Source organism: Bufo gargarizans, chromosome 9, assembly GCF_014858855.1.
Source record: "Bufo gargarizans isolate SCDJY-AF-19 chromosome 9, ASM1485885v1, whole genome shotgun sequence".
Lineage (NCBI taxonomy): Eukaryota > Metazoa > Chordata > Amphibia > Anura > Bufonidae > Bufo > Bufo gargarizans.
In genome coordinates, this window is record NC_058088.1 from 4,123,959 (window position 1) to 4,148,054 (window position 24,096).

General features: G+C 41.1%; 1 protein-coding gene across 1 annotated transcript in view; it reads left to right on the top strand.

Annotated features, from left to right (window-relative positions):
* RYR1 (ryanodine receptor 1) overlaps positions 1 to 24,096 on the top strand; it is a 127,521-nt gene that overhangs the window by 52,481 nt on the left and 50,944 nt on the right. The window contains 30 exon segments of the mRNA XM_044305921.1: positions 95 to 321; positions 464 to 1,346; positions 1,453 to 1,653; positions 1,765 to 1,873; positions 1,967 to 2,116; positions 2,316 to 2,589; positions 2,705 to 2,819; positions 3,814 to 3,946; positions 4,032 to 4,126; positions 4,219 to 4,354; positions 4,460 to 4,646; positions 4,829 to 4,940; positions 6,248 to 6,368; positions 6,503 to 6,672; positions 6,758 to 6,978; positions 8,246 to 8,336; positions 9,966 to 10,106; positions 10,190 to 10,353; positions 16,523 to 16,601; positions 16,699 to 16,788; positions 16,918 to 17,061; positions 17,281 to 17,361; positions 17,509 to 17,584; positions 17,795 to 17,918; positions 18,201 to 18,316; positions 18,841 to 18,908; positions 22,525 to 22,646; positions 22,948 to 22,997; positions 23,221 to 23,281; positions 23,376 to 23,614. Of these exon segments, the coding sequence (XP_044161856.1) occupies positions 95 to 321; positions 464 to 1,346; positions 1,453 to 1,653; positions 1,765 to 1,873; positions 1,967 to 2,116; positions 2,316 to 2,589; positions 2,705 to 2,819; positions 3,814 to 3,946; positions 4,032 to 4,126; positions 4,219 to 4,354; positions 4,460 to 4,646; positions 4,829 to 4,940; positions 6,248 to 6,368; positions 6,503 to 6,672; positions 6,758 to 6,978; positions 8,246 to 8,336; positions 9,966 to 10,106; positions 10,190 to 10,353; positions 16,523 to 16,601; positions 16,699 to 16,788; positions 16,918 to 17,061; positions 17,281 to 17,361; positions 17,509 to 17,584; positions 17,795 to 17,918; positions 18,201 to 18,316; positions 18,841 to 18,908; positions 22,525 to 22,646; positions 22,948 to 22,997; positions 23,221 to 23,281; positions 23,376 to 23,614 (4,780 nt within the window).

Sequence of the window (24,096 nt, forward strand, 5' to 3'; positions counted from 1 at the left end):
AATGTTATCTCAGGAATATTGTTCTCATTATATTGTTTCAGCATTTGTACACGTTTATCCTGCCCTACTAATGCAAGACTATTTCCACTCACAGAATATCATGCCCATATCTGCCGCCATGTTCCGTAGTGAAAGAAAGAACCCAGTGCCTCAGTGCCCACCCCGTCTGGATGTCCAGATTCTAACACCTGTTGTATGGAGTCGGATGCCCAATGAATTTTTAACAATAGAAACGGGAAAGGTCAGCGATAGGCATGGCTGGATGGTAGCGTGCACAGAACCACTTATGATGATGGCTCTCCATATTCCAGACGAAAACAGGTAAAATCAGTATATATTATTTTTGATTCTTCAGTTTACATTTCTGTAGTAGTTTTTTGGCGAGTTAATCCAAAATTGTTCCACAAAATTTACCAAAAAATGCTTATGGTAGTGATGGTGACCATGTTAATTTTACTTTCAGGTGCATTGATATCCTTGAGTTGTCAGAACGCTTGGACATGCTGAAATTCCACTACCATACCCTAAAGCTCTACTGCTCAGTCTGCGCCCTTGGAAATAACCGAGTGGCCCATGCCCTCACGAGCCATGTTGATGAATCTCAGCTACTTTACACCATTGAGAGTAATCACTTATCAGGTCTTCTTCGGATTGGTTTCTATGACCTTCTCATTAGCATCCATCTGGAATCTGCAAAGCGAGCACGTCTGACAATGAACAGTGAATTTATTGTGCCAATGACAGACCAGACAAAGAGTATCAAGCTCTTCCCCAACGAGAACAAGAAGCACGGGCTACCTGGTGTGGGCATGAGTACATGCCTAAGGCCAGACCTACATTTTTCAAATACTTGCTTTGTCAGTACCAGTACTGAACTTTACCAGCACAGTCCTTACATCCCACTGGATATCCTGAAGATCAAGGCTATTAACATGTTGACAGAAGCAGTACTGGATGGTGGACAGCACACCAGAGATCCTGTTGGAGGAACCGTTGAATTCCAGTTTGTACCAGTGCTGAAGTTGATCTCCACTCTCCTTATCATGGGTGTCTTTGAGGATGATGATGTGCGGCACATATTAAAGATGATAGAGCCCAATGTGTTTTCAGAAGAAGAACCAGCAGAAGAAGATGGAGAGCAGGGTGCAGAAGAAGATGCTGAGGAAAAAAGTGCTGAGGAGGAGGAAGAAGCTGAAGAAGAAGAAGAAGAAGAAGAAGGACAAGAGAAGAAAAAAGAAGGTGATGAAAAAGCAGTTGAGGCTGGGGAGCAGGAGGGCAAAGAGGAAGAACAGAGTTTAGAAGAAGGTTTGCTGCAGATGAAACTGCCAGAGTCGGTAAAGTTGCAGGTAGGTATTTGGTTTGGAGATGATCAAGAGCATTAAATATAAGTAAGTACACATGATGTGGGGTCATTATTATTATAATTTGAGTGGATTATGTCTTCATCTGTAGATGTGCAATTTACTACAATATTTCTGCGACCGGGAGTTACAGCACCGTGTTGAAGCCATCATTGCGTTCTCTGAGCGCCACGTAGACAGTCTGCAAACCAATCAGAGGAAGCGTTACAGAGAGCTAATGCAAGCCTTTACCATGTCAGCAGCAGAAACTGCTCGTAGGACAAGGGAGTTCCGTTCTCCACCACAAGAACAGGTGGCTAAATTATTTCTACCCTTCATAGTTGCAGACATAATACAAAGTAATGTTTAAATACATGAATAAAAGTCTGCATCTAAAAATGTACCTATGCTTTCATTTGCTCAGATTAACATGTTGGTAAACTTCAAGAACATGCTTGAAGAAGAAAGCCCTGTACCTGAGGAAATTCAAGATGAGCTGACCGAATTCCACACTGACCTTCTGTCCCACTGTGGTATGTAGAGCTCTATAGGCTTGTGTTCTCAACAGAGCATGTTGCCTATTATCTTTCCTGAATAGTAAATTCTTATAATTGTTTAAATTACAGGTGTCCAAATAGAAGGGGAAGAGGAAGAAGAGCAGGAGGACACAAGTCTAACGAGACGTCTCTTCAACTTACTGGAGAAAGTGCGTAATTTGAGGGGCAAGAAAAAGGAACCAGAACCTGAACCTGAGGAAAAGGAACAGCCAAAACCCAGTGAGTGAGCAGTTATGGAAATAATTTTGCAGTCAAAAGTGAAATGGACATGAAGAAAGTAGGAACATATGGATATTATATGTGGTGCACATTCTATTTGTACAATGGGATGTATATGTATGAACACTTGTGTCATATTGAAAATGCAAGCATTTGTCCAGTCTTTGCTCATATGACCCTATGTACACTGTTTTCTCAGGCACCTTACAGGAACTTATCTGTCATACCATGGTACACTGGGCACAGGAGTCTTTCATCCAAAACCCTGAGCTGGTGCGAGTAATGTTCAGCTTGCTGCACCGTCAGTACGATGGACTGGGAGAACTTATCCGAGCTTTACCTAGAGCCTATACCATCAATGAAGTGTCTGTAGAAGACACCATGAACCTGCTGGAGAGTCTGGGGCAAATTCGTTCCTTGCTTATTGTGCAAATGGGACCTGAGGAGGAAAACCTGATGATCCAAAGTATTGGGTCTGTTCCATTACATTGCATTTATTTATACATTGTTTTATGAGTAACATATGGTTGTGTGTATCCTTGCTTTATTAGTTTTTGTCTCCTCAAATTTAACTTTTCCCTGATTTAGAAACATCATGAACAACAAGGTCTTTTACCAGCATCCTAACCTGATGCGAGCTTTGGGAATGCATGAGACTGTTATGGAAGTCATGGTCAACGTGTTGGGTGGAGAAGAATCCAAGGTAAGACAGCTACATTAGGTGACTGGATCATAAATTACAGAGGATATTTATTGGATTAGTCTTTAGGTTGTTATTTCCTAGATATCTCACAGGAAACACAAAAGGAATATAACTAGCTGATCCCAGATAAACACAGGATGCAAATTAAAGGGGTATTCCTAAGACTGCAACCATGTTTTATCTTCTAGTATTTTGAATATATAAATACTTGCAATATCATGTCATTACAAATTTTGCCCAGTGCATTAGATATTGCACTCTTAAGTACCTCTTTGTTTATCTTATGTTGCTAGTAGCTATGTCCTCTTCTAGTCTATTTTAGTCCAGTTGGCATGCATGGTATCAGAATTCTGATTCAACACAAAATCAATGGCCCATCATGGATTTGATCGGCACATGTGGAGTGGAGCCTAGCCATACAACTTACAGGACGGGCATGCTTGGTTATTACCTATTTCTTTGCTAGGGCAGAAAGGCTTAAGAACAGTGCAAGAAGAGCCGAGTGGTCACATGTGACAATATCCAGTACCATCCAGTTTGCTGAAATCAGAAAGGAAGCATACAGAGAGACAAAAAAAAAAAGAAAAAATGATTTTATAGAACTGATAAGGAATACAGATTTGTTTTCCATACAGGAGAGGGATGAGCAAATATCTAAAAATTATTATTTGGTGGGTCAGTCTCTGTACAGCCCTTTACAAAAATGTCTCTGTCCTGCCTAAGAAAAAATGTGATCCCCAGATATTAGGCATGGGCATGTAGCATAGAGCTATCTATAGGCAGGTAGGTAGGTATAAAAGTTCTGGTTATTGTACTAGCAATATAAATGATGAATAGAATCAAATGTCTATTTTTGAACAGGGAGTTTGTAGACCCACAAAATCAGTGTTACAGTTATTTTTTCTACTTGCCGAAAAAGAAGGCAAAGTATGTCAACCTTTTTGTCATAAATTTGCCAATTTCTATTGTTAACAGTCTAATTTTTTTTCACCAGGAGATTCGTTTCCCTAAAATGGTCACCAACTGCTGCAGATTCCTTTGCTATTTCTGTAGAATCAGTCGACAGAACCAAAGAGCAATGTTTGATCATCTTAGCTACCTGCTGGAAAATAGTGGTATCGGTTTGGGTAAGAAAATCCTGCTGAATACGGTGCTTTGAAAGAGTCATGCCAAAAGAGTGTGGTCGACATTCTTGTTGCGTTCTCTTTGCAGGCATGAGAGGGTCTACTCCTTTAGATGTAGCTGCTGCTTCAGTCATTGACAATAATGAGTTAGCTCTAGCTCTTCAAGAACAGGACCTTGAGAAGGTAAGAAAATGTTGCAGTGCATTTCCATAATGATATTGCCTATAGGCAAAAATATGATGTTTCATCTGTTTCCTCTTTTCTCTCCTGTCTAGGTGGTCTCCTATCTGGCTGGCTGTGGCCTACAGAGCTGTCCCATGCTGCTAGCCAAAGGTTATCCTGACATTGGTTGGAACCCTGTGGGTGGGGAGAGGTACCTGGACTTCCTCCGATTTACTGTTTTTGTTAACGGTAAGTGTGAGTGACAGACTCTAAACAATGTCTTACATATTTGTGAAAATCAGCTTTTGTTCTAGTTTTATTACATGTTTGTTGAAAATACCATACTGCTCCTAGGAGAAAGTGTGGAGGAGAATGCCAATGTGGTGGTACGTCTTCTCATCCGACGACCTGAATGTTTTGGCCCTGCTCTCAGAGGAGAGGGAGGTAATGGCCTGCTAGCTGCCATTGAGGAAGCCATCAAGATCTCTGAGGACCCTGCTAGGGATGGTCCCACAGTTAAAAAGGACCGTCGTAGGGAATTGTGAGTGAAGAATATGACTTACTTCTACTTACCGGCCTGCTTGCCGGCCCCCAATCTCATTCTGTACATTACGAATCCTTTGTTGTATGTCTGATATTCACGTTATTCATTATTGCTCTACACTTTGTTTGCGTTCAAGACTTTGGTAATATTGGGTGGTTATTTTATGCGTCTGCTTTTAGGTACAGTGGGGAGGAAGCTCATGAAGAAAATCGTGTGCACCTTGGTAATGCCATCATGTCCTTCTATTCCGCTCTCATTGATTTGTTGGGTCGTTGTGCTCCAGAAATGCATGTAAGTTAAAGGAAAGTTTATTTTTACCATGATCTTTGACTATTTTTCCTGTATTCCATTTCTAGGTTGTATTTGCTGTTTGTCTATTTTTTATGTATTTGTTATGTCTAGAATTTTTTTTTCTTTTCTGCACTTTCCATCATCTCCAACATCGGATGATGACCTGTGCAAGTACATCTAGTGCTGTACAGTAATGCTATCACCATATATTGAAAAAGTAATGTACTTTAGAGTGCTTAGGTAGCAGTGCCATATACATACAGTGACCAAATACTAGCTCCATATACAGTATAAGGGTCCATTCACACGTCCGTTTTGGTGTTCCGCATCCGTTCCGATTAAAAACGGAACGTTATGCGGATCCATTCATTTTCAATGGAATCAGCAAATAATCGGACAGCACTCATGGTGCTCTCCGATTCCGTGATTCCGTTCCGTTCCGTGGGTTCCGTTATTCGGATCCTGGAAAAAAAATATACCCTGTCCTACTATTTGTCCGATTTTGCGTTCCGTCATCCCATTCTAGTCAATGGATCCGTCGAAAATCTGGAAGACATGCTAAAAGCATCCTCATGTCATCCAGATTTTCGGATCCGCAAAAAACAGGAACGTTTATCTGGAAAGGTAAAAATACTGACGTGTGAATGGACCCTAAAGTGATCTAATAACAAGTGCTGTATAATGGCTAAATAAAACTGCTATCCAATTAATATTAAAGGGGTTCTCCAAGCTACAGATATCCATGACTTATCCTCAGGATGGGTCATCAATATCAGGTCGGCAGAAGTCCGATACCCGGCACACCCACCGATTTGGGCTGCCACAGAGTTGAATCTGTACAGTGTATGGAGTCAGAAGCAGCCAGCACTGTACACGATGTAGCGGCCATTCCGGGGTACTGTGGCTCATTTGAATGGGAGGTGAGCTTCAGAAATCCTGATGCCAGAAACTAGACAATATACTGAGCCTTCTGCTTCTACTCTGTTAGTCCCAGCACCTGAAACAGCTGATTGGTGGGGATGCCGGGTGTCAGACCCCCAGTGATATGATATTAATGACCAATTTGGATGATAGACAATCAACATCTCTAGCCTGGAGAACCGGTTTAAGAATTATGGTGGTCACAGGTTTAGAGTGACAAGCCTTATATGATGCTTTCTTCTGAAGGTTATACACCCCAATGTCCAGCCCTGATTTTTTTCATTTTAGAATAACATACTTGTTGGTGTTAGCTAGTTTCTCTATCTCTAGTCTTGTTTTATGGTATATAATCCATAACGGAATTATGTTTCACTTTATGCCTCCAGTTAATCCAGGCCGGTAAAGGTGAAGCCTTGCGAATCAGAGCTATCCTTCGATCTTTGGTGCCCCTTGAAGACCTGGTTGGAGTTATTAGCTTACCCCTTCAGATACCAGCATTTGGAAAGGGTATGATCATTTTTGGAGGAGTTCTTTAGAAGTTGAAAATGTTAAGTTGACTAGTGCTTAAGATTGCTATAGCATTAACAGAGATGGACATTAGATGATGCCATACCTCATTTTTATCATCTGTTTTTTGACAGATGGCAATGCAATTGAGCCAAAAATGTCTGCCAGCTTTGTGCCAGACCATAAGGCACCAATGGTTCTCTTCCTGGACCGTGTCTACGGCATTGACAATCAGGACTTCCTGTTACAAGTTCTAGAAGTTGGTTTCTTACCAGATATGAGAGCAACAGCATCTCTGGACACTGTAAGTACTTTAAAAAGTCAAGAACATTGTAGAAAAATATGTTCTACCTAATCATTGCACGCATTCTTTCTTCCTTCAATTTCAGGCTGCATTCAGCACCACCGAAATGGCCTTGGCCTTAAATCGATACTTGTGTTTGGCGGTTCTTCCTCTAATTACCAAATGTGCTCCACTGTTTGCCGGCACTGAGCACCGTGCAATCATGGTGGACTCCATGTTGCACACAATTTATAGATTATCCCGTGGACGTTCTCTTACCAAAGCCCAAAGAGATGTTATTGAGGAATGTCTAATGGCACTGTGCAGGTAAAAAACATGTAATCTCTACTGTATCTACTCAACAAATTACCTTTTAAAAGATATTGTCCTTCATGGCCTTCTACAAAGGATTTTGGGGACTGGGAAAATGGGGATCATCTGGAATTCTAATAGTAGTTCATGCTTAGGTCTTATCTTTCATGACTTCTCCTAAAACAATTTAGACATCCTTCCACATATCACTGGGCACTAGTGGCATCTTATTTGTATCACTGAGTACTAGTGGCGTCTCATTTATATCACTTGGTACAAGTGGCAACTTTTTTTTATCATTGTTTAAAGGGATTCTGTCACCTGGATTTTGCCTATAGAGCTGCAGACATGCGCTGCTAGATCGCCGCTAGCACATCTGCAATATACATTCCCCATAGCTGTGAGTGCTTTTATTTAGGGAAAAAAAACGATTTTATATATATGTAAATGAGGCAAGTAAGGAGCCCAAGGGGCTGTTACTAACATTTCTGGAGCCCAGCCACACCCACTGTGAAAGAGCTCAGCACCGCCCGCATCCTCCGCAGCTCTATAGGCAAAATCCAGGTGACAGAATCCCTTTAAGAGTGTAATCTTATAACTAGACAGTAGTAGAATCTCGTATCATTGGACAATAGTGGCATCCTAATTGTATCCTTGGCAACTTATTTTTATAATAGGACATTAGTGCCAACTGGCATCTTATTTGTATCATTATCATAGGACACACAGGGCATCTTATTTGTATCATTGGGCACTAGTGGCATCTTAATTGCATTATAGTACACTGGTGGAATTTTAGTTGTAACATAGGGAACTAGAGGCATTTTTATTGTATTACAGGACACTAGTGGCATCTTATTTGCATCATAGGGCAGCAGTGACTTCTTATTTTTATTATTGGGCACTATTGGCATCTTATTTGTATTCCAGGGCACTAGTGGCATCTTATTTGTGTGACTGGACATTAGTTGCATCTCATTTGTATTTTTGGGCAGTAGTAACATCTTATTTGTAACATTGTGCACTAGTGGCATCTTGTATAATTGGGCACTAGTGGCATCTTGTATAATTGGGCACTAGTGGCACCTTGTATAATTAGGCACTAGTGGCACCTTGTATAATTGGGCACTAATTCTGTAGCATCTTGTTTGTACCCTTATAGGACAAAATAATCGTTCTCATATCAATGCCTAATCAACTGTTACATTTCTTTGGTTTATATGGATTTTTGCCCTCCTGTCAACCATTTGCATAACTGAAAGCCCTATGTTTCTGTGTCTAGATATCTCCGCCCTTCAATGTTGCAGCATCTTTTGAGAAGGCTTGTCTTTGACGTTCCAATTCTTAATGAGTATGCCAAAATGCCATTGAAGGTGAGTTCATGTATTAAAGGGGTTTTGCCATCTCCGACAATGGGGGCATATCGCTAGAATATGCCCCCATTGTCTGATAGGTGCTGGTCCCACCTCTGGGACCCGCACCTACAATGAGAACGGAGCGGGGAAATGAACTGAGGGCACACTGCGCATGCGCAGCCGCCCTCCATTCATTTCTATAGGTCCGCATAAATAGCCCAGCTGGCTCGGCTATTTCCATCTGCCCCATAGAAATGAATGGGAGCAGGGGCCCCGCATGTGCAGTGTGCTCCCATTCACTTCTATGGGAGCAGCGGGCAGCAGCACTTGGTGGTGGACAGATCCCGGGAAATCCGGGGTACTCCAGCCACAGCTCTCCCTGCTCCATTCTCGTTGTAGGTGCGGGTTCCAGAGGTGGGACCTGCACCTATCAGACAGTGGGGGCATATCCTAGCTATATGCCCCTATTGTATGTGATAGGAATATCCCTTTAAGGTGTAGTATATGTCCAGTTAAAGGTTTACAGATAATCTTTAAAGGGGTTTTCACCTTTTAGATATTAATGACATATCCTCTGGGTATCAATATCAATATCAGACTGGTGTGGGTCTGACATCCGGCACCTACACTAATCAGCTGTTTTTGTCAGCCGCCGGAAAGAAAACAGTGGACGCAGCCAGAAGCATACAGCTCTGTCTACTGCGTAGTGGCCATGCCAGCATACTGCAACAAGGCTCATTCAAGCAAATAGGAGCTGAGCTGCGCTAGATTGCCATAGTCATTAAACAGTGGACAGGGCCTTCTACCCTGGATATAAGATTTATGACCTATCCATTAGGTTGAAAAAAACTGAAACCGGTTCTCAACTTTGGATGACGTAAGATCCCTTGATACTAAGTAGATCACAAAGTTTCCACCTGCTGGGACCTCTACTGATCATCTATTATCTGTAGGGAGATATGGCGGTAAAGGTGGATTTACACAGCTCAATATTTGGGCAGATTATCGGGAGCAAGCCCTCCTGCGAACACTTGTTCCCGAAATCTGCCCGTCTAAATGTTCCGCCAATCAACCGACGAATGAGCAAAACACTGGTTCATCGGGTGATCCTGTCATTCGTTGATCCTTGTCGTTTCTGGGCAGCAGATCATTCGGTCTAAACAGCGATCTGCTGCCCATACTGTGAAGGAGATCACTGCATGTAAATGCATTGGTCTCCTCCAATGAGTAAGCAGATGACTGTTGGAAAAGAACGCTTCCTTCCTGACAATGGGCTTTAGCTCGGCCTGTGTAAACCTGCCTTAAGTATTCAATTTCTCTGCAGTGCCGCCACAAAAGAAATGAAGGTGCCCATTCAAATCAATGGGTTGTGTTTGTAATGCTGGAAAGGACAGTTCCTCCAGATAGAGAGACGCACTTTGTGACCATTCTCTACTCTAGCCAAGACTAAAGAGAGCCCCCCCCCACTTTATTTACTCATAATTGATTTATAGAATGAATGAAAAAAAGGTTTCTTAACTAGACAACACCCTTAATGTGCCATGAAACTGCAAGCTATAAGATTTAGCACTGAAAAATACTTGCTTATGATGTTTTCAAAAATATATTGTCATAGGCATAAATAGTAATTATCTCTGTTGATTTAAGCTCCTCACTAACCACTATGAACGGTGCTGGAAATACTACTGTCTTCCAACGGGATGGGCCAACTATGGTGTGTCGTCTGAAGAGGAGCTTCATCTAACAAGGAAACTTTTCTGGGGCATATTTGAATCTCTTTCTCATAAGGTAACGCATTTCAGTTTCTTCTATATACCTAGCATGAAGTTTCTTGTTCAATTTTTGGAAATTTTGAAACCTTTCATTTATAGAAATTTGACGCTGAGCTATATAAGATTACCACGCCGTGTCTATGTTCAATTGCTGGTGCCATACCACCTGACTATGTCGATGCCAGCTACTCCTCAAAGACTGAGAAGAAGGCTTCTGTGGATGCTGAAGGAAACTTTGACCCCAAACCTGTGGAGACCTTAAAGTAAGTGTTCTTGTATGAATCAGATGTTTGGAGAGTATCAGAAGCATTTTGCATATAATCTAGACATGGTATGAATTAACCAATAGGCTAGATATGCCCAAGATCCTAAACCTGTACTGTATCTCCTTGGATTTTCCTTGGCTCCACTGACCACTGCCAGCAAAAGTGTGTGTGTGTGTGTGTGTGTGTGTGTGTGTGGTGGGGGGAAATTTTGTAAGGTTTGCCATCTGGACCCAAACTGTTGAGCCAAAAGTTTTGAGAATTACATAAAAATTGAAAATTTGAAAAGTTGCTGCTAAAGTTTTTATAATAGTAATTTGCATATACTCCAGAATGTTATGGAGAGTGATCAGTTGAATTGCATAGTCCTTCTTTGCCATGAAAATTAACTTAATCCCAAAAAAACCTTTCCACTGCATTTCATTGCTGTCATTAAAGGACCTGCTGAGATCATTTCAGTAATCGTCTTGTTAACTCAGGTGAGAATGTTGACGAGCACAAGGCTGGAGATCATTATGTCAGGCTGATTGGGTTAAAATGGCAGACTTGACCTGTTAAAAGGAGGGTGATGCTTGAAATCATTGTTTTTCCATTGTTAACCATGGTGACCTGCAAAGAAACGCGTGCAGCCATCATTGCAGTTGCATAAAAATGGCTTCACAGGCAAGGATATTGTGGCTACTAAGATTGCACCTCAATCAACAATTTATAGGATCATCACGAACTTCAAGGAAAGAGGTTCAATTCTTGTTAGGAAGGCTTCAGGGCGTCCAAGAAAGTCCAGCAAGTGCCAGGATCGTCTCCTAAAGAGGATTCAGCTGCGGGATCGGAGTGCCACCAGTGCAGAGCTTGCTCAGGAATGGCAGAAGGCAGGTGTGAGCGCATCTGGCCTGGTGTCAAGAAGGGCAGCAAAGAAGCCACTTCTCTCCAAAAAAAACCCATCAGGGACAGATTGATCTTCTGCAGAAAATATGGTGAATGGACTGCTGAGGACTGGGGCAAAGTCATATTCTCCGATTAGGCCTCTTTCCGATTGTTTGGGGCATCAGGAAAAAGGCTTGTCCGGAGAAGAAAAGGTGAGCGCTACCATCAGTCCTGTGTCATGCCAACAGTAAAGCATCCTGAGACCATTCATGTGTGAGGTTGCTTCTCATCCAAGGGACTGGGCTCACTCACAATTTTGCCCAAAAACACAGCCATGAATAAAGAATGGTACCAAAACACCCTCCAACAGCAACTTCTTCCAACAATCCAACAACATTTTGGTGAAGAACAATGCATTTTCTAGCATGATGGAGCACCGTGCCATAAGGCAAAAGTAATAACTAAGTGGCTCGGGGACCAAAACGTTGACATTTTGGGTCCATGGCCTGGAAACTCCCCAGATCTTAATCCCATTGAGAACTTGTGGTCAATCCTCAAGAGGCGGGTGGACAAACAAAAACCCACTAATTCTGACAAACTCCAAGAAGTGATTATGAAAGAATGGGTTTCTATCAGTCAGGAATTGGCCCAGAAGTTGATTGAGAGCATGCCCAGTCAAATTGCAGAGGTCCTGAAAAAGAAGGGCCAACACTGCAAATACTGACTCTTTGCATAAATGTCATGTAATTGTCGATAAAAGCCTTTGAAATGTATGAAGTGCGTGTAATTATATTTCACTACATCACAGAAACAACTGAAACAAAGATCGGAAAGCAGTATAGCAGCAAACTTTGTGAAAACTAATATTTGTGTCATTCTCAAAACTTTTGGCCACGACTGTATATTCCAAAGATCTTGCTGTCCACCTATCAAATTCTGTCTTTCACAGTATACTAAGTACTGTATGTGTGGACCGATTCGGCTTGAGGCTAGACCTGGGAGTGGAGTCGAATTGATTCTCTGGTATTTACTCCTGTATGGGGTTCTAGTCATTGCTGAAGGGAATCCTCAGGTCACAATCACAAGAGTAGTCTCCATTAAAAATAGGCGATGTAATGTTAGCACTAGAAATCAGAACTATGTACAAAATCAACAGGTAAAAGTGGTACTAAGGCAAGTCGAGGTCAAGGCACATAGGGCAACCAGGTTGGAGGGCAGGCAAAGGACAGGAAAGGACACTGGAGACTGCTAGAAGGTCAGGGCAGGCAGCAGAGGAGTAGACAAAATCAGAAAACAAACCATCTCGGTAACAGAGAACCAGTACAATAGAACACCTTAGTGCCAAATAGGAAACTAGGAAACTATTTTCTCAGGCAGCTGAGTGTTGGGGAAAGACTCTCTAGATAGTTTTGGGCAGGGAAGGAATTATAGCCCTTTCAATAAAGAGAGGAAATGTGCAATCTCCTTGCATCAGTAAGATGGCTCAGCTCTGTAGTGAATGATGGAAGACTGCGGCCATGAGAAGGATAGCACTATTGGCCATGGCACTCACACTATCATTTTACTAGTCTACAATATAGAAGGCAACATTTCCAATGATTTTTTTATACCATGCAAAGAGATATCTCCCAGGGATAGGGAACCATCTTGCTTGTGCTACCTTCTGCAAGTGGCTCCCTATGAGTCAAAGCCTGACTTTGGGGCATTACATGGAAAAATATCCCTTGTCATGTTCCAAGGCTTTTCCAATTGAATAAAAAATTTTTTTTTTAGATGCAGTAGCTAAAAGTATGTTTTGCTTAAAATCATAGTACAGTATATGTTTATGGCCATTTTTGGCCGCCCGAATCCACCACTAGGGGGAGCATAGACGTTTACTGCATACAGTTTACACAATGAAGTCAATAATAACACAGTATGCACTAACCTCCTGAGCTCCTCCTGGTGGCAAAGGCAGGCAGCCAAATTTTGATCAGTTAACTCTTTGTTGGGTTTTGGCATAAAGACCGATCAGAGCAAAAGGTTGAACCTTCAACATTAGTGTTAAAGGAACTATTAATTATTAATATTTTGGGTTAATATAAATAATTAATGTTAATAAATAGGCGTGAGTCGTCTAGTGATGACTCCGCCTATTTATACTAAAAATACTAATTACCATCCTTGTTGCTATACTTCTTTCCTAAATTAGGTGCGCTATGTTACGGTGGCGCTATGTTACGGCGGCGACCACAAAATACTATAAACTGTATTTTAAACAATAAAGGAATTTTACAAATACACGTCTACAGTCTATAAATTCTGCTATATCTATATATTTATATCAATGGTTATAAATATATACATATAAACATACACCGCTATACAGTAACAACACTACAATACGCCTAAACTACGCTAACACAACACAATACATAATTACAATTCCACCCCACAAACTATCTAAATATCACACTTACATACACACATCAATAGCAGCGCCCACCCACCTGGCTCTATACTGTCCCTACGGAAAACAAGGGGTTAAACACAATCCAGGGTGATGATGGAACTGCAAGGGTTAATGCAGGCCAGGGAGCAAGCAATGTGCAGGGATAATAGGGTCACCAGGGATTGCAGGGGTTAATAAATAATGATCAGGGAGCAAGGATTTGTGGCAGTGGGCAGGGGTATAAGGAAAGGGTTCATATTGCAGGGATTATGGTGTTGGTGGTATAGGATTAATAATCAGGGGTAATGGTGTTGGTGGTATAGGATAGGGTATTGGTGGAAAATGATACTATTGCAGGGCAATGCAGGATCAGTGCAATGAAGGGGTTAATCAGGGTGAAACAAAGGGGTTAATATTAGGGCAATGCAGGGAATACTCAGCCAGATGCTCGTCTCTAGGGGTTATCACTCGTTCCAGTGGATGATTCTCGCAATGTCTTCCTGGGGCTGGTTCTCACTTGGGGCTGCAGGAGTTAACTCTTCCTCCTCAATGGACTGATCAGCGCTCCATCTTCTCACTTCCCCTTCTCCTTTCTTACCTCTTGAGCGCAGCGCAGCCGGGTTATTTAAACCCCACGGTGCTCGCTCCCGCGCTTTGATCCTCCTGCCTGTGAAGTGACCGCATACCTCTGGCGCTGTAATTATAGCACCGGAGGTACGAGGCATACAGGGGCAGGGGAGCTCTTTGTTCCTCTGTCCCTGTATGCAAAACATCTCAGACTCTGTCTTTTGTTGCGCCTACAACTCGACATAATTGTCCAGCTATCTGGGTGGCATCTCATGCGTCTGCAGGAGGATACATGGGGGGGGGGGCACCCGTGGTTGGGGGTATATTGGCGGAATTTAGATATAAGTATATATATATATATATATATATATATATAATTGTGGCATATCTATATATATAATACATACATATATTATATATATATATATATATATATCACATATAGACTGGGCCAATATACAGGGGACCCATACATAAATACACATACAGTCATGTGAAAAAATTAGGACACCCTTTGAAAGCATGTGGTTTTTTGTAACATTTTTAATAAAAGGTTATTTCATCTCCGTTTCAACAATACAGAGAGATTAAAGTAATCCAACTAAACAAAGAAAACTGAAGAAAAGTCTTTTCAAGATCTTCTGTAAATGTCATTCTACAAAAATGCCTATTCTAACTGAGGAAAAAGATAGGACACCCTCACATGTATTCCCTCTTAAATTGGCTCAGATCTCACACAGGTATATCACACCAGGTGCACATAATTAGTAGATCGTTACTCTGCATGTTGAATGAGGCTTGCCCTATTTAAACCTCAGACATTTAGTTTGGTGTGCTCCTGACTGTTGAAGTGAGAGTGAGCACCATGGTGAGAGCAAAAGAGCTGTCAGAGGACTTCAGAAAAAAGATTGTAGCAGCCTATGAGTCTGGGAAGGGATTTAAAAAGATCTCAAAAGATTTTGAAATCAGCCATTCCACTGTCCGGAAGATAGTCTACAAGTGGAGGGCTTTCAAAACAACTGCCAACATGCCCAGGACTGGTCGCCCCAGCAAGTTCACCCCAAGAGCAGACCGCAAGATGCTAAAAGAGGTCTCCAAAAACCCTAAAGTGTCATCTCGAGAACTACAGCAGGCTCTGGCTACTGTTGATGTAGAAGTACATGCCTCTACAATCAGAAAGAGACTGTACAAGTTTAACTTGCATGGGAGGTGTGCAAGGAGGAAACCTTTGCTTTCCAAGAGAAACATCGAGGCCAGACTGACATTTGCCAGAGATAAAGTTGACAAAGACCAGGACTTCTGGAATAATGTTCTTTGGACAGATGAGTCCAAAATTGAATTATTTGGACACAACAGCAGAGGACATGTTTGGCGTAAACCAAACACAGCATTCCAAGAAAATAACCTCATACCAACTGTGAAGCATGGAGGTGGAAGTGTCATGGTTTGGGGCTGCTTTGCTGCAGCAGGACCTGGTCAGCTCACCATCATAGAATCCACGATGAATTCTACTGTGTATCAGAAGGTGCTTGAAGAACATGTGAGACCATCAGTTAGAAAATTAAAGCTGAAGCGGAACTGGACCATGCAACATGACAATGACCCAAAACATACTAGTAAATCAACCAAAGATTGGCTGAAAAAGAAGAAATGGAGAGTCCTGGAATGGCCAAGTCAAAGTCCAGATTTGAATCCCATTGAGATGCTGTGGGGTGACTTGAAAAGGGCTGTACGTGCAAGAAACCCCTCAAACATCTCACAGCTGAAAAAGTTCTGCATTGAGGAGTGGGGTAAAATTTCCTCAGACCGATGTCGAAGACTGGTAGATGGCTACAAGAACCGTCTCACTGCAGTTATTTCAGCCAAAGGAGGTAACACTCGCTATTAGGGGCAAGGGTGTCCTATCTTTTTCCTCAGTTAGAATAGGCATTTTTGTAGAATGACATTTACAGAAGATCTTGAAAAGACTTTTCTTCAGTTTTCTTTGTTTAGTCGGATTACTTTAATCTCTCTGTATTGTTGAAACGGAGATGAAATAACCTTTTATTAAAAATGTTACAAAAAACCACATGCTTTCAAAGGGTGTCCTAATTTTTTCACATGACTGTATAGGGGATATACCCATATACAATGATCCCCACTTGCCATTCAGGGCCAATATACATATATATATTAGATATACATATATGCATGATTATACCACTTTTCTCTACAATGAGATTACGATAAAGGTGCAGATTCTCTTTAATGTCTCTTCAAAAATAATCTGCATAACATTAATATACAGACATGTATTTTATGTCACAGTGTAATCATCCCTGAAAAGCTTGATAGCTTCATCAACAAATACGCTGAGTACACTCATGACAAATGGGCTTTTGAGAAGGTAAGAAAATCTTCCTTGTATTTGGTAATAGGTATGGGTCTGAGCCCTATACAGGAATAGCTGCTTCACTTATTGTAAATGTTTTATTTTGTCTCAGATACAAAATAACTGGTCCTATGGAGAGACGGTGGATGAAGAAGTCAAAACACATCCCATGCTGCGCCCCTACAAAACCTTTTCCGAAAAGGTAAGTCTAAATTCCTAGGTTGGGCATCTGACTTTTTTTCAATTACTTTAAGTAATAAACCAAAGTAATGAAAAGATTGCAAATAGATTGCAAATAGATTCACATTTTTCCGTCACTTTACCCTAACAGGACAAGGAGATCTACCGTTGGCCTATCAAAGAATCACTGAAAGCCATGATAGCTTGGGAATGGATGGTTGAAAAGGCCAGAGAGGGAGAAGACGACAAGACTGAAAAGAAGACAAAAACAAGAAAGATCTCTCAATCTGCTCAGGTAAGATCTATCTAGCGACTTGGGCCCACCGGAGGAAATGATTCTGAGGGCCCATACTCTGTGTATATAGAATCTTAAGGGCTCTGTTTTACTAGGGGTCCATTATCATCAGAATTTGGGCCCACCAGAGGATTCTCTGGTGCTACGGTGGGCCAGTCTGACCCTGTATTTATCTATCTATCAGTATTATTTTACCATTCTGCTTTCCATACTTCTCAGGCAACCTATGATCCCTCAGTACAAACCTTTAGCCCAACTCCCATTGACCTTACTGGAATCACCCTGTCTAGAGAGCTTCAGGTAAGAATACAATTTTACAAATCTATTTCTACCTAATAGACTAAACAGGTATGAATCAAATATATCAAAGTAGGATAATATTGTTCAGGCCCAATATGGATGCTTTTGTAGATGTTTATCCTCTGTTCTTTGTCATTCCTGTTTTAGTCAATGTCTGAGCAACTGGCAGAGAATTACCACAACACATGGGGGCGTAAGAAAAAACACGAGCTGGAGGCCAAAGGTAAGGACATATAAACCTCAATTATGAAGCAGTATGTTTGTGTCTACCCCTTAATCAGACAGTCTTCATATGCAACAACATTGCTCTGTCTGTGCACCAGGCAGCTAAGAACATGCCTTCAGATTTGTCAGCTTCCACATCTACTCTTCTCTATCCATGCCATGTTTCATTTTTGTTTTATGCCTACATGTAATTTAAATTGGTTTACAGGAGGAGGAACCCATCCCTTACTTGTACCCTATGATACACTGACTGCTAAAGAGAAAGCTCGTGACAGGGAGAAAGCACATGAACTTCTTAAATTTCTCCAACTTAATGGCTATGCAGTGACCAGGTTGGTTTAACGGGGGAGTTGACGGTGTGACCTTTTGTGGGATACCTCATGCCTACTGATTGTGACAACAGAATCTCTATATCTATAGTTGTGTTTTATTCATGCACTTAAAAACATACCCTAAAGCCATCTCCACAGTAGTTTTTGTTATTTTGGAGAAAATATCTCTGGTGAGGTAAGGCGGTAATTAAGTTATTGAGTGCAACTACCTTACACTTCAGTTATAATTGAAAATATGGCGCTAATGATGACCATTGGTGACAAACTTCTTATTATTCACAGGGGGCTGAAAGACATGGAGCTGGACACTTCCTCTATTGAAAAGCGTTTTGCATATGGCTTCCTGCAGAAACTTCTGAAGCTCATGGACACAGCCCAGGAGTTCATCGCACATTTGGGTATGAGGATGAGTGAACTGTGGATTCACACATTGGTTACTGTTTTGAAGAAATTTTACATCATGCGAGAAAATCGAAGCATATTCACATGCCAACAGTCCAAAATTATAACAAGCAAATATGTAAAGTGGTATTCCCATCTTATAAAGTGATGGCATAGTACTAGAAAATGCTATCACTTTATGGTCGATAAGGGGCCAGTCTCTAAGACCCTCACCAATCCTGGGAATAAAGGGACCACTTGAATGGGACTGCTCTGCAGTTATCTACAGAGTTCGATACCAGTGTGCATGGGGACAAAATGAAGGTGATGAAGCACTACACCAGCCTTGTAGCTTCTTCAGTCTCAAGATTGTAGGGCTCTGACCTCTAGACACCACTGATATGCAATTTAGCAAAATGCTACAACATCATAAGATGGAAATAATCCATGATCAACCTCTAGTAACTTCTCTGTGTTCTTTATTACCCTTGTCTTTTAGTTTGGCACCTTCAAGATGTGTTTTTCTGTTTTCTAATTTTAGAGGCTGTTGTGAGCAGTGGCAGAGTCGAGAAATCCCCTCATGAGCGGGAAATAAAGTTCTTTGCAAAGGTATGTGTACTTAGTCCTGGAATTTCTTCTACCATGCCCCTGGGTGGTATTTTCTTGCAACTATTTCCCACCATTACCAAATATTCACCAAAACCACAAGGATCCAATAAAAATAGAGAGGAGCAGGAATTGTAAAAGATTGGCAGAATAAGTTTAAAAGCTTATGATGGAGCTTTAAGTCCTCCTACTGATCAGCTTAAGATGTTGAAGAACCAGATCTCATTCCGCCATTGCTCATCTCTGGGGATATTATAAGGAAAACTCAATTTGGTCAAATTCTTGGTTCTCTCGAAGTTGTCCTTGACAGCGGGTTTTCCAGGCCAAGTAAACCTTGCTTAGTCAATCGTGTACAAAGTATCTGGATCTGCATCAAAGATGTTTATGACCGACATTTATTTTCTAGTAGAACCAGATCTCAATCCACCACTGCTGGACTCCATCCAGTCCCCAAGATCATTTATAATTTGGACAGCCAAAGGACTCACTTATTTTCTCTAGATGGTGTGGCTACACTCACTTCCTTACAAAGCAGATTTACCTCCAACTAAAACATTTCATTGAATCCCTTCTCAAAAATGCAACTACCCCTCTATCTTTGACTGCTTTTGAAAACTTACTGCCTGCATCATCCAAATGCTAGAGGTCTCATCATGGAAATGTATATGCCCTAACACATACCTCTTATAGAACCCAATTGTCCTACATTTCGAAAGTGGAAACCAGACTTGGGTTCTACTTTAACTGATTATCAGTGGAAACAAATTTGAGATTCCACACATAAAAGACCCCAAAATACATTAATGTTAGAGACATCGTATAAAGTATTATTCCGCTGGTATTTAGTTTAATCTAGAATAGCCCTTGCACTACTCTCCCAACTGTTTCAGGGGTTGTCAATCTGTAGGCGACGTACTACATATCTGGTGGTCCTGCCCTCAGACTTTGAATCAGGGTCTATAACCTCATTAACTCAGTAACGGGTTATAATATATGAAAGGATCTTTGGGAGGCATTACTTAACAAGAGAATCCCAAGAATCTCTTCCAATAGTTGATAGGTTTATTTTTCTTGGCCACCATACAAACATTTGCAGCCGCCTAGAAAAACCCCTCTCTGGACTTCTCTGAAGTGAAGTGTAGACAAGATTTTTATATCGTCAACGAAAAATTGACCTCCATTTTAGCAGACCATCATGATCAATTCTTAAATATATGGGCACTTTGGGTGGAATACTCCCTTCCTACTCATCCTAACAGACCTCTGCTGTCTATTTAACAATCTACCTATACATGCTGGTGAGTGACTACCTTGAGTATGCCACTCCGCGGGGAATCACTTTCCCCTTCCTTTCCTCCATGGCTTATCCAGCACCACCCGATATGATTAAATAGTGGTAAAAACAGGATACTGGTCTATAAATAATGCTTTATACCCACTTTTACTTCCACTACCTCAATACTGTTTTGCCATTAGTTCATTGGCTGAGCCGTATGATGGAACACTGCGAAATGTAACTTACAATCGACCAAATACCATGGTACCTGCCATCCAACAGAAGCACCCCCTCCCCAGTTTGTCTTTTGTCCCTTGTTCATCAAGTTTGTCAGTTATCCATGTTTCTTTTCATTATTCCATAGTTGGCTATAATGACCATATTGGCTATAGTGTGAAGCGACATTATGCACTGTTAGTGCCCATGAATTATCTCTCCTTATAGCTACTCTGATGGACAGACTTTGTCACATTCTCTGTTGGCTGTCACTTGTATAAACTCCATCTGGTCAAATCCTTGCATCTCTCTAAGTTGTCCTTGGCAGAGGGTCCTCCAGGCTAAGTAGACCTTGTTTGGTTAATAGTGTAGAAATTATCTAAATTTTATGGCTTGCAACATTACCACGATAACAAAAGGCAGGTGGTCAGTCAATGAAGGATGACTAATAACTCTTTCAGTTAAGATTACATATACAAGAGATTATTAACTAGTAATTAATTTCCATATCTGAACAATTACTATTTTGCCAACTTGTTAGACCAAGCCATGGAATGGTGGTCCCCTTCCTCATACCATCAGTGGCTACACATCGAAGAGCACTTTGTTAGAAGGAGATCCCTAAAAACATTATTAGCAGCATACCTACTAAAACCCTTTACTTTCTCTCTGCCTTTAAGCACAATGCAAGCTACCATATTTGCTTAGGCACAATTGTTCAGATCTAAAACACCCTTCCCCACTAGATCATAAAAATGTTCCTATCTCGGTCATAGAATACCAGATTCCTACTCTCCTACTTAGAAACTGGCTAAACTGTGGGATGGATACACTGGGAAGCCTATTTGACCAATCCATTTTGAAGCTTTATGAAACATTACACTCCACCTACAACCTGCCTAATTCTCTATTCTACCAGTACCTGAAGATTCGCCACTTTCTCTCCTCTCTCCCAGCTCGTGTGGAGGGGAGAGAAAGCGACACACTCTGCGGCCTACTCAAAAAAGGCACCACTCTTCACTCTAGTCTTTCATTTTGGTACTCGCTTCTTATGTCAGTAGACAAAGAGTACAAAAAAACTTTTATGACTAAATGGGAGGCTGAGATGGGAAAATAATTCACCCTAGACATTCTGGTCAGATGCTATGTACTGGTCCATGAAATGCTCGAGATGTATAAATCATACAGAGCAGAACAGGAAGATTCAACTAAGGTGGTACTTAACACCAAACAGATTATCCCATACTATCCTGAACTATTCTCCCCTATGTTAGAGGGGATGTGGTCAAATAGGCACCCCATTCCATATGTAGTGGTTGTGCCCTTCACTCACACACTTCTGGAATTCAGTATCCAGTGTCCTAGAAGAGGTAACAGGGATAAAGGGAATATTAAGCCCGGAACTAGCCATTCTAAACATTGGTCTGGCAGAAATTCCTCACAATGTTAGGGGCATTGTAGCCCACATCCTTTCCGCCTCAAAAAAGGTGATCGCACGCCAATGGAAGGGAATGAAATCCCCTTCAATCAGTGAAGTACTCAAGCTGGTAAACTACCATATGCAATGTGAGTTCATTTTCGCCTACTCGTTGAAACATAGAATAGCAATGCAAAACTCATGGCTATTGTGGCTGTCCAGCTCGTATGCTGAACCACTTCCTTATTACCTCCTATAATAGGAAAATCTTGGGAATATACCTGCCTGTAACTGTATATTGCACAGGATTACTGTATACTGCACATGACTACTGTATATTGCACATGAACACTGCAAAAAACCTCAATATGTCATCGTAATGTGTATTTTGCATGGAACCTTTCTTTATTTGTTTATAATTGCATAACTACTCATCTTGCAAACCATCTTTTAATAAAAAATGTATTGATGGGAAAAAAAATTAACTAGTAATTAATGAACATGGAGGTGGGATGGAATATTTCAAGTTATTACAATAAGCATTGAAAAAGATACCAGTCTTCTGATTAAGAGGTGGTTTTCTGAAGTTTAAGGAATGGTGGTAGAACATAATTTAACACAGAAAATATGCTACATATGAACCTTATTGATAATCACTGCATACATAATATCAGTCCAAGCTCACATGATGCCATCTTTCCCCTCTACAGATCCTTCTTCCACTTATTAACCAGTACTTCAAGAACCATTGCCTCTACTTCCTGTCTACCCCAGCTAAGGTCCTAGGCAGTGGTGGACATGCATCAAACAAAGAAAAGGAGATGATTGCTAGGTATAGTATTTATCCCATTGGGCAAGTAGACATATATTTAAGTATCTTCTATGGTATTTGTGTATTAGTTTTTGGAATGGACGTGAAATATTGAATGGTGAAGCCAATAGTATTGGCCAAGAATAAGATATCTGAAATGCATGCACATATGGACTTCTCTAAATAGACACCGACAGTATAGTTGATGTGATATAGGAGTTCCCTATAGGAGTTATAGAATTTTTGTATCCTGTACATTAGACTCACTTTCACTGTCTCTCCTCCTCCTTCCCTCTGTACCTGCCTCTTTCACCCTCCTTAGCCTATTCTGTAAGATGGCTGCTCTGGTACGGCATCGGGTGTCTTTGTTCGGTAAGCAGTGAGATATTGCTGCTGTGAAGATCTTCTCATTCCACTAATCTTTACTGCATGAGCTGAACCCATATTGACTGCTTCTAAATCCTCCTCGATCCACGTGTTTTCTCCTCTGGATTTGTGGTGTGGAAGGGGCCTGTCTATGTTTGAGTTTTACTTGTGTCAAGTTGAGGGTGTGTGTGACTTTCAATTAAATGAATGTCTCCCAATTTTTCCTCAGGAACTGATGCTCCAGCTGTTGTCAACTGTCTACATATCTTGGCACGTTCTCTGGATGCCAGGTGCTCTGTCAATGTTTTATATACAAACAAAACCACAATTTATCTCATTCAAAATTCCATCTCAAGAACATTTGTCTCTTAATCTTCCTTACAGGACAGTGATGAAGTCTGGCCCGGAGATAGTAAAAGCTGGTTTACGTTCCTTTTTTGAGGGTGCATCAGAAGACATCGAGAAAATGGTTGAAAACTTAAAACTTGGAAAGGTTTCTCAGTCCAAAACTCAGGTCAAGGGTGTTTCCCAGAATATCAATTATACAACGGTGGCCCTTTTGCCAGTTCTGACCTCGCTGTTTGAGCACATTGCGCAACATCAGTTTGGAGATGACGTTATATGTAAGTTACAGGTCTTGAGATTGGGAAAATTTATGTCAAAAACAACAGATTAGGAGACAGAAATTTTGGATAAAATGACCAAACCTCAAATGCTGTATCTATATCTAACCTTCTTTTCTCTAGACATAGAGGATGTCCCCTCATCACAGTCCTGGATATAAATAGATCATGGGAGAGATCTCTGTATTGACGTTTGTTGTATTTACCGTATACATATTTTCTTAGGTCACCCGTCATCTTTTTTTGTAAACTAAATAACCCTAATTTTGATAATCTTTCTGGGTACTGCAGTCCATTCATTCCATTTATTACTTTGGTTATCCACTTTTGAATTTATTGAAGCTCTACTATTCCCAAAACTGCACACAATGCTCCAAATGTGGTCTGACTACTGATTTGTGGTAGCACTGTCTTCTCATCCTGTGCAAATATACCTCTTTTGATGCAACTTATGATCTTATTAGCCTTGGCAGCAGCTGCTT